The sequence below is a fragment of the Solanum tuberosum genome, unplaced genomic scaffold (assembly GCF_000226075.1).
Source record: "Solanum tuberosum cultivar DM 1-3 516 R44 unplaced genomic scaffold, SolTub_3.0 scf00326, whole genome shotgun sequence".
Lineage (NCBI taxonomy): Eukaryota > Viridiplantae > Streptophyta > Magnoliopsida > Solanales > Solanaceae > Solanum > Solanum tuberosum.
This window is the reverse complement of record NW_006239272.1, coordinates 236,250-247,936: the sequence shown is the minus strand read 5'-3', so window position 1 is coordinate 247,936 and position 11,687 is coordinate 236,250. Positions and strand designations below refer to the sequence as shown.

Below are 11,687 nucleotides of genomic sequence, written 5' to 3'. Positions count from 1 at the left end.
AAATAAACAAAAAAAACACTAATTTTTTTACATTTCACAACAGTAAACATAATATGATATCAACAATTAACAAAACATGACTCCACCTTCAATTAATCGACAGTTTGATCATTTTTGTTTCATTTCGCTATCATTCTAAAACAAACGTTAAACAATATTAAATACTAATTCGAAGGATCCCATCTTTCACCATGTTTGATTAAAATTGATACGTAGTTGTCCATCACAACAAAATCAAAAAATTTCAAAGATGAAAAAAACTTCAATTACTCGAATGTGGGATTTTTTTTTGTTGAAAATTGAAGAGAGAAAAGTTGAAATTTTTTGTTGCAAATTGAAGAGAGAAACGTTGAAATTTTTTGTTGCAAATTGAAGAGAGAGAAACGTTGAAAAAAGAAGAAGATAAAATCTGAATTTTTATTGATTTTAACTGATTTGAGTGAATTAAGGATACTAAATAATCTTAATTAGTTTAAATCCCTTAATTCGTGCTATTTATTAATTATCTACAATAAATTCAAATTAAATTAACACCACAATTTCAGTTTATTACCTGTTTTCATTAAAAAAAACGTTTTTTTTTCATTTTTCTTTTATCTCTTTATTTTATTTAAACAACTTTTTTCAATTATTGAAAACAATTTTAAATTTTTTTTTTTGTTAGAACCTGAAATTTTTAATGTTATAACTTGAAAGTCTAAATCTACTGCTATAGCTTGAAAATATTACTATATTATATGACATATATAAAATTTACACAAATATTATTAATATCAATCTAATTAGGGTTGTTATCAATATCTCGTGATATATCTATAAAGTTTTCATTTTTATTCAACATTTGAGTTAATGATATTTCATAACTATTTAACAATTGATTGTAGACCATCCATCCAATAATTAAGAATCACTCAGTAGCATTTTCACATTATACACATTGCTCACTTATACTTACTCATTTATCATAAATAACACATTAGCATTTCAGTTAGAATAATTAATTTTTTGCAACATTCTCTACTTTTAAGTGTCAGACAGCACTAGGAAACTTGGGACAAAAAAAGAAAACGTTGGTGTGATTTTTGGACAAAATCAAGTGGTCAACAATCACATACTAATAAAATAGAATTAGTCTTAACTACACTTGTTATTGCTTAAATCATCCCTAAATCCGCGGTTAAGTGCAACAATCGCGTCCACCTACAAATTAAACATGATACATCGATTATAATTAATCAACCACCTAAATCATTACCAATGAATTCATCAACTTGACCTTTGTTCTCCATTCGAAATTAATCAACATTTTTTAAATGCCAAATTAGCTGGAGTAGGTTTGTAAATTTTCTATTTTGGTCAAACTTTTAAAAACAGCTAATTTGACAAGTGTTTTTTAAAAAAAATAAAAAATTGATAACCACATCTCTGATCTTCCACGTGACATATTGACAACCTTAAAAACCCTTATTTACTTGACCAACTAAACTTAGATACACTCCCGATCTTCCACATGACATAACAACTAGTTTCAAACTCTTGTAAAAGTATGATGTTCTTAATAAAAAGTCGAGAGAAGTGATGAAAATAGTCATAAACTTGGTGAGAATTTAGAGATGTATTTCACTCATGTTGCAAGATCGGAGGCGTGTTTAAGTTCATTTAGTCAAGTTAAGAGATGTTTTTAAGACTGTCAATAGATGGTTCAAAAATAAAACCAGGGGCAGATATAAGTGCATGGGTGGGGATTCCACGGCACTCAGTGACCTCGGTGAAAACTTTGTATATATATGTATATGTATAACGAATCGGTTTTATATTAAGCTTGTCACTCGTGAACTAAAATCCTTAATGGTGTGAGGGGTAAAAGACTTAGTTCACCATGTTGGTGTCGAGGGTTTAAAACCCTTGATAACCCTAGTTTTTTACCCTTTTTGTCCCATTAATGTGCGCAGGGCTTCAACTTCCCCCCCCCCCCCTCTAAATCTTCCTTATTTGCTATTATTATTTGTTAATCCAATTGACTATTTTTTGCTTTAATTAATTCCTAATTTTTAACAAAAAATTGTCTCTTTCACTAAGTATTTATCTCTTGATATTTGTATTGCGCGTGCATTCTATATTAATTATTAATGAGTAGCAAATTTTGAATATTGTATAAATATTAATAAAAATATATTTTAATAGTATTTTAATTAAAAATAAATAAATAAAGTTATAAGAATGATGGATATTATTATGTTAGAGTTCTTTTAATTTAAAGGTTTTTTCGATCTTTTACATCATGCTAAGCGGATTGAAGTTATAATTTTTTTTATATTTTCTATCAACTATATATCTTAATCGAAGACAACTGGGTTGAAGCTATAATTTTTTTATATTTTCTCTCAACTATATATATGTAATAACACATTGAGACAATAATTTATGAATATAATAAAGTAATGATATTAGATGATTTATACAAGTTTAAATTTTTAAGGTGAGGAATCTCTAATTTTCTCAAGGTTTCGAGAATAGGATCTCTTATTACTACTAAAAAAAAATTGAACTACTTAGGTATCTATAATATTAAAATATCTAAAAGAATTGTTTTATTAAATATGCATATTTGATCAAGTTATTTATAAATATTGGTAAATTGAAGGAATCGACCCATTTATCTTATTTAAACACGTGGCACTCCTAACCTCCAAATCATGAATTCATCTTTGGATAAAACTAATAATTTACGTTAAATTTAAAAGTATTTTCAATACTTCTCTAACTACTTAAGAACTTGACCAAACGGTGAATTTGTATAGTTAATCCATATCTGAATAAAGAAAATGAAACCCAACGAAAAATTAGTATGAACAAAAAATAATACTTAATTAATTCTTCTTCGTAAAGTATGGCCGGGAGCTGTGAAATTATTTTTCTCGGTAGGGTTATTAATTAATGGCTCAATTCGGTTATAAAATTTATATCTTTTTTTTTTTTTTTTTTTTACAAATTTGAACTTTTCAAAATTATGCCAATGATCTCAGTTTCTCTTGGGTATCATACCATTCGATTAAATCTCGATGTTTTTTTTACCTAGGAGTCTTGAATATAAAAAATTCTCTAGATATTTTTATTGTTTAAAAGATAATAAATCAAAAAAATATAAAAGGTGATTAGAATAAAGATTCATCCTACTATATTTCATATTACTATACGTTGATGTATATACTACAAATTACAATAAAATATAGTTGAAAATAGAATAAATAAATAAAATAAAACAATATTCAGGTTGGAGTAAATATTTCGCTTTCTTTAAGGAGATTCAAGCTCACTGCGGTATAATCAACACCAATCTAGCAATATAACTTTTAACTTGTCGTTCTCCTCCAGAATACAATAGCTCAACAACGTCGTGTAGCTCAAACAATTACTCCAGATTATTTGAAAAGTCAAAAACTTCATCAAAAGAACACATTTCTCAATATAAAATTATTGTTTTTTTTTATATAGTGAATATTTTGAAGACCTACAATATTTTTCTTTGTCTCAATTCTTTCTTTCCGTAGTTTAATTTCACTACACACTAGTCACTAATATATTTTGCCACACATTTCATTTTTCTCATTCTATTTCACAAAGGAAGAAATATCACTATTTTTAGATGTAAAATTCTTCTATGGATTAAATAACAAAGTAATATAGGATAATAATAGGGCCCTCATAATAATATTGTAGAACATGAGTTGGTGGTGGATAATTAGTGGTAGATCTTGAAAAAAATAGTTACATGAGTAACGATAAAAAAATAATGACCATATTCTTATCAACTCATAAATTGTAATCCCAAAATAAATAAAAAGTGATTTTATTCATCAAGATTGCGAGTATAACTTTATTTATTCTTTAATTTTTTTAATTTTTTTTTAAAATCTTATTTGAGGACCACTAATAGCATATTTCTCAAACGTAGGTTGATCGATTTGGACCTAGCTCCTTGAGATATATTTGTCACAGGGAAAATTTTGAAAAAGAATGTATTTGATGTCTTGATCTCTTTATGAGTATTCTAGGATCAATTTATGAAATATTTTCATAATCAATTTATGAGATATTTGGGATGTCTTCTAAAAAAAACATGTGTCCCTTTTTATAAGCTTGAGCAAGGTTTTAAGATAGAATAGCCACTAGAATTTTTTATTTTTCTACTTAACCATCTCAAGTTTAATTAGAATGAAGACAAAAGTAGAACTATCAATATTTGTTTTCACATGTAGTAAAATTTTACTTGTGACGATATTATTGCATTGGAAGTCATGACTACAAAATTTATAAGATTTAAATTTGTTTCTTTCAAATTCAAAATTAGTGCACATTTTATAATGACTCTTTTATAGTTTAATTGCTTCATAAAAAAAATCTTATTATTTGCTTAAGTAATTTTATAATTTTATTTGCTTAAGTAATTTTATAATTATATAATTGTAAACTCTTATTATAATTATATAAAACTAATCAAATTGAACATATGCTGAAGACAATGCTAAAGGAGACATATATAATTTATACGAAATAGATTGACCAAAAAATCAATACAATATAATTCTTCTAAAATAAATAATTGATCGGACTAAATCAGACACATGTACTGTTAAGCAATTCTTTTTACTACAAAGAGGACCACTTGCACGTGCAAGGCTGGGATCCCTAGGCTGCTAGTTTAAGAATTAAAAAGATATATAACCATCAACAAGAGTTATAGAAATAAGGGATAAGGGACTGAAAAATACCTCAATTTTGATCGGATTTACTGTTGTGAAACTAAATTTTCATGAGGATCTATTACCTTTTTACACTATTTAATACCTTATTTTAAACATATATATTTGCCCACGTAGACATAAAAAAATAATGCAAAATTATAAATAGTAATGTGTCCACGTGGGCACATATATACCTTTAAAATACACTATTAAATAGTTCAAGGGTAAAAAATACGGTATTAAATAATCTAGGGAGGTAATAGGTCCTTATGAAATTTTAGCATCGCAACAACAAATTCGACCAAAGTTAGGGTATTTTTCAGACCCTTATCCCTAGAAAGAAGGGAAAAGGGTCTCATATACCCCTCAACTTTGTCATTTAGAGTTGATATACCCCTCGTTATGAAAGTGACTCATATGTATCCTACTGCTATACAAATGTCACATATACCCTTTTCCTCTAACGGAAGTGCAAAAATTAATTTTATTTTAAAAAGTATAATCCCATATGGGTATATTTAATCCTCCTCAAACATATATTATTTTTAAAAACTTTTTTTTGTTTCAATGACTAATTTAGATTTATTATTTTGATGGTCAAATTTATTTAAGTTTCGCTAATATTCTTGTAAAATTTATTATAGATGACCCAATTATTTTCTTCAAATACAAAAACTAAATTACAATATATCCAAAAAAAGATAGTTTAAAATTATAATATAGCAACAAAAAAAAAATAGTTTTAAATTTTTTTCTTTACACTAAGGAATGAAAGAAAAATATAAAATAAGAATAAGAAACTCAAATAATGATAATCAAGAAGTCAAAAAATAATTTATGTCCGAAAAAAATTAAAATATACCTTGAAATTTGCTAGAAAAATCATATATATCCCTAATGATTTTTAAAAAAAAATCAAAAGTAAAAAATATAAATTTAAAATTAATTTTTTCACTTCCGTTAAATGAAGGGTATATATGAGCTCATTTTGTAACGGTAGGGGTATATGTGAGCCGTTTGTATAACGGTAACGATATATATGAGCCATTTTCTTAACGAGGGATATATTAGCTCCAAATGGCAAAGTTAAGGGATATATCAGATCATTTTTCCTTAAAAAAAATAGATTAGGAATTTTCCCTAATGGTTTCAATATTGTTTGTAAATATTTTATCTGGATATTTGTAGTGGGAATGGGGAATTATTAAAGATAATTTGACATGAAGACTTTAGTCTTTATTAATATGTCAGTTTTATAAGAAGAAAAAACTTGACTTATGACAAAAACAAAAATCCAAAATAACTAATTAAATCGATTAATCTAAAATCACACTTTAGAAAAACTGAAAGAAATTAGAATAGTTTAGCTGGTTGGTTATTTGAACTCTCATTTTGTTGGTGATGGTTCGATCGCCCACATTGTAATTCATTCCTCCACTCCACTTTTTGAATGAAAAAAAACAAGGATTGTGATGGAATGGTAAGAACCCCTCCATCTTTAACTAGATGTCTTAGATTCAAGTCCTTTGAATATGAAATTGCGTTTGTTGGAAAACGTTTTACCCCCCTAATATGGAACTTTCCTGTGTAGGCTTCAATGTGGATACCAAACATTGGGTGGGAAGCCAAAAAAAAAGAAGAAGAAAATATAACCAAAATGAAGGACTTAATTTATACTCCTAAGTCCTAAATATAAGTCGTTTAATTTTAATTTGTTTCCTCAAGAAAATGGGTATGGATTATGGAGAATCAAAACGATAGCATATTGAATTTCCTAGTAATAAAATAAAGGTGTTGTTGACCGTACCAACCTTGTATTCCATATTCTTTCTTTTATTTATACACAATGAAAAGGCATCACATGATTACCCACTTGCTTCTTTATTCATAAAAGTTAACAATAACGTGAATTGAGGAACAAAACTTAATTACTTAGATGCTTGGCCACCAATTGCAAGGATACTTTTGGAATTGACGATAATTTTATTTAATTTGACATGATTTAAGGATATTTTTGCATGCATATACTTCCAATAGGCAATAGCACAAGTTGGATAATGCATTAAGGGTTATTCATAGTATTTCTTTTATAACAAAAAAATATAGAAACGTCAGATGTTCATCCCTGGACTAGGCTCCATCTAAATATTTTACTTTTATTTACAAAGCTTGAAGGGAACAAGTTATATTGCAAGAGAATTTAAGAGTCAGCCGCCTGCTTTTTGTCATATATACACTTTGCTTGGCTTTGTCTTCTTGTTGAAGATATAAAGAAATGAGAGTGAAAAGGAATAGCCTCAACTATTTTTTACTAATATATATATATATATAAAAGGATGGCATGAGAGGAAAAAAGAGGTTTACTGTTGGAGTGAAGACTTTGTAAGCACAAAAAAGGTGCACCTTGGATGGGCCATTCAATATTATATGCCCATATTCTTTCCCTTCCCTATTGGAATTGGAGTTTTTCCAACTAACTACATATATGCTATATCATTCATTCATTCATTTATCCATTACCTTCATATGTATGTATAATACAAGATACTATAACAATCTCCATAACCTAGTACCCAAGAGTAATGAGTTTCAACTTCCATAGTCCTTTGTTAGGAAAGAATTTTACTCGACTTTCCGATGCAAATTAGTTGGAAGCACTCCAATTTCAATAATCCCAACAAGTCGCATTAATACAAAAAAGAAGAAGATCACGAATATATATTATTACAAACTTTCATACACACATAGTTTTACAAAAACATGTTGATCCAATAAATCAACAATAATAATAACCAGCTACTTTTTAATATAATACTTTCATAATTACAATCTCTTTACATTGATTGTAATATTATAACCCTTTCATATAAATTTATAGATCAAAGTTTTAAATTAAAATTGGAATTGATATCCTACCTTTCAAGTGAATATGAGATTTGAAATCAAAATTTTGCTGAATTATCATAAACTACAAATTTAAGTTCCAAATAAGACCTAGTTAGTGTAGTGTACTAGATAAAAAGAGAATCATCCCTTTTCACATAAAGCCAGAAGTGAGTGTAAACTAAGAATAACAGTGGCATCACCAAAGAGGTAATACATAGGAAGGAATCGACCTTTTTGTTTTTGGCTATCAATCCCAGTCCAGCCATGTGGTCAGTGGACCTTTACTTACCATTGCTAATGAGAAAAGAAAGGAACATTATCTGCCCCTCCACACTACAAATATCACATTCTTCCTTGCAGACAAATCACAGCAACCCCACCTTCTACCTCACATCACATGTTTAAACTAATACACAACACCCATGTGCAACAATTATTTCTTCTTTCTTATTACTTCACTAATTCTTCTACTACTACATATCAATCACCTATACCAGACTCTTCACTTTCTATGTCAGATTCTCCAAAAATAACACCACTTTGAACAATCAGAGTCCAAGCAACATAGCCTAGACCAACCATGTCCCACGTAATCCAACTAAAAGAGTAAAAACACCATGGATCTTACTTTTACGAAAACTCCTTCATAATAAATTATTCACAATCACTATTACTTGTAAATCTCAGATAGAATGTACAAAATGTAAGGTTGCAAACGAACCACAACATGCCTCAAATACTTTTTATGAAAGGAAAGAGGGCAAAGATTGAACAGAATTTACACATTTTGTTCTTCAAACTGCTGGCTTCTTTTATGCAGTATGAGTAAGATTGATAGCCCTGTTCAGTCTGTCAAGAATACCATTAGCCTTTCTCTTGGCTCTTGCTGTACCATTTTGAGCAAGTTGAGAGATTGTCCCATACGTTTTCTCCTCATCCCTTAATGTCTTCCACTTGGTTCGATCACTGTAACAGATTGTATAAAGGACTGCAATACAATTCTCCTTGCTGCGAGCACACGAGGTCTCCCTTATTATATTAAGCAGACATGTAACCGCCCCAAGGTCTCCCATCTCCTCAACTGCCTTTTGATTATTTGATAGCATAGCTAGTATAGCTAGTAACTCATCGACGTGCACGTTACTCATAATCTTTTTCAGTATAGCCCTCACAGCACCATCTCTAACCGCTCTCGCCTTATTGTCCTGAATAATGCATAGACTAAAAAGAGCTGAAGCAACATCCTTCATTGCGACTGGGTTCCCTTCATCTAGAAGTTCAACCAGTGGTTTCAGGGCACCAGATTTTCCTATAAGCTCTTTATTAGAATCAAGCGCAGATAATGTAAAAAGTGCAGCTGCTGCATTGCTCCTTGTTTCAATTGTTCCTGACCTTAATGCATCCACAAGAAGTGGAATAACCTTTGGAGTCTCCGCGACAAGCTTCTTATTGTTGTCATGGATGGAAAGATTCAAAAGTGTTGTGATTATGTCTTCCTGGAGATTTGGATTAACATTGCTGTTGCTTTGAGATAGGGGACGAACAAGTTGAGGAATTGCATCAGCAGATTCTCCAAATAGTGACCGAAAGGAAGGCATTTTCTTCGTTAACAAACGTAATTCTCTTGCAGCAACCTTTTGATCAGATAACGTTGAAGACATCTTCTCAAGCAACGACAAGAACAAATCACGGTCAGCTTCAGTCAACCCTTCATCATTCAAAAACTGAACAGAGTCTGGCATTTGAATCCCATTATTTTTACACCATTGCGATATCATATCCCGAATCAAGTGATTAGGTGTAAGAATTGTATGTGAAAGTACTTGTTGTGTTTGAGGGCACGTCCTATTCCCAGCTTTTAACCATTTCTGAATGAAGGGTCTATCATAAGTCTGCAAAAATATCAACAATATATCAGCCAAATGTGTCTCAAAACTAACTAAAACACAGAGAACAGTAGATGAATCTTGAAAATTACAGAAACACTTAACAGGATTTACATGTGCTCTATGAGAACTGAATTAAGGGAGCATTGTAACGATAAATCAAAAAGAAAGATTAATACACACTGTTGTACCTTATAATTGACACTCACAACAACACTAATTAAGCAGATATCATGTAATTAACAGTAACCCATGTACAACCCCCACCCCCAATTCATTACAATGATGGAAAAATTGAAAGGAATTACCCCTTCCAAGTTCAATCTACCAAACCCACCACAATTCCACAAACCTCCAAAAATCAATCAATCAAACACACCGAACAATTTTTTTTAAAAAAAAAAATCATATATTAAAATTGTGGTGATGAATGTACTAACCTGACCGGAGGCAAGCATGACAGGATCTCTCATAAGTTGTTTAGAAAGCGGACATCGAAATTCCTCAGGAAAAGGAAGATCGAAAGAGGATGAACGTCGTTTAAGTTTTAATTCCTTCAAAGCAAGAAGGATTTGCTGGGTTTTATCAATAGCATCAACATTAATCTCCTCTTGAGACAAAATGGCCTTAACTAATCTCTGCAACTCCCTTTTCAACTCCATCTCTTTAACCGTAAGTGGATCTCCTTCAACAACACCAGTCTTCGCCATTGAAATAACAAAAATCAAATCTGTGAAAGAGATGGATGGATCCGTTACAAACAAAACAACATTTCAGAATGTAAACACTAGTTTCTCTATTCCAATTTCATCGCCACAACACACAACTCTTAGTTTCTCTCTCTACATACAGATACAGAGAGGCAGAGAGGGAGAGAGGGAGGAGGAGTATAGCGTAAGAATAGATATTTGGGGATTTTGGGGGTAGAAGTAGGTTATGTCATCTAATAAGTGTGTGTGTGTGTGTATGTAAGTGGGGTCCATATCAGGGGAATCCGTGGCCTGACAGCTGGCAGCTACGCGGAAGAGTCTTATGATGGACTCGTCAGCATCCACTCTTTCTGCCTTCCCCTGCGCTCTCCTCTTTCTTTCTACCTCTTTCCACATATCTTTCTTTTTCCCTATTTATTTTCAAGATAAACATCATCAATTTTTTAAAAAAAATTTTTAATTATAAAATTTGACCAGATTATATTTTGAAACTTTTTCTCACAAAATTCAATTTTTTCTTAAATAAAATGTATTTCAAATTTCAAATTTCTGCAATTTATTTAACTAATTTTTTTTTCAAAATAAACTGCATTGATATTCTAATCTAGATTTTAAAAATATTTATTTAATTATGATATGAAATTTGACCAGATTATATTTTGACACTTTTTCCTAATTTTTCTTTTAGAATGCATGCTCAAATATATAATTTTAAATTTCAAAGATTTAATTTTGTAATATTTGTTGAGAGTTGAAATTTTTTTTTGGTGTTTTTTTTGATGATTTATTGTGATTGATAATTTTGATATTTTACGTGATGTATTTATTTTGATATTTTATGTAATATATTCAAAATTATAAAATATTTTAATATGTAATGCATATCTTTAGTTTTAGATCATGATTCAAAAATGTGTTTGCTTTTCTAAATTTTACGTCAAACTGGATTAAAATGAATAAATTAAACTAAGAGTCTGTTTGGCATTATTGTTGGGATGCGAGAAGTACTTGGTTTGAGCAATAAACACTTTAGTTGAAAAATTAAGTGTTTGACAAATCAACAAAAATATTTTTAAATGGAAGCAAAAACATTTTTTTTGCTGTTGGGAAGAAGCTAAAATTCTGCTTTTAAAAAAAGCAGAAGCAGAAACAATTTTTTTTTTCAAAATTAAAATATCCTTTTCATATATACATACTTACCAATATAGTTCATATTAATTAATTAGCATATTTCACGAGTTTGGTTAAATTTCATTTAAGAATTTTACTTTTTATTTTTATATAATAAATTTGATAATTTTATTTTATGTTTATATATTTATATGTTATATATTATTTTATGTATTATTTTGCAGAATTAGAAAAAAGGTAACAACAATATAAGATTAGAAAAAAGAAAAAAAAACAATTATAGATTTTAGCCTCCCAAAAAAGGTATAATATGATTAAAAATTTAAACA

General features: G+C 29.3%; 1 protein-coding gene across 1 annotated transcript; it reads right to left on the bottom strand.

The window, feature by feature from the left end:
• Positions 1-8,255: 8,255 nt before the first annotated feature.
• LOC102579911 (U-box domain-containing protein 9) lies at positions 8,256-10,481 on the bottom strand. Its single transcript, XM_006361260.2, has 2 exons — positions 9,958-10,481; positions 8,256-9,523 (listed from the first exon to the last, which is right to left on the bottom strand). The coding sequence occupies exons 1-2, from the start codon at positions 10,225-10,227 to the stop codon at positions 8,444-8,446; spliced, it is 1,350 nt and encodes a 449-aa protein (XP_006361322.1). The 5' UTR covers positions 10,228-10,481; the 3' UTR covers positions 8,256-8,443.
• Between the last annotated feature and the right edge of the window lie 1,206 nt (positions 10,482-11,687).

Bases quoted from the DNA above. Each gene is read 5' to 3' on its own strand.
- LOC102579911 (XM_006361260.2), bottom strand. From the start codon at position 10,227: ATGGCGAAGACTGGTGTTGTTGAAGGAGATCCACTTACGGTTAAAGAG. The intron at 9,524-9,957 runs GTTAGTACATTC...ATATTTTTGCAG, and splicing joins TCATGCTTGCCTCCGGTCAG to ACTTATGATAGACCCTTCAT.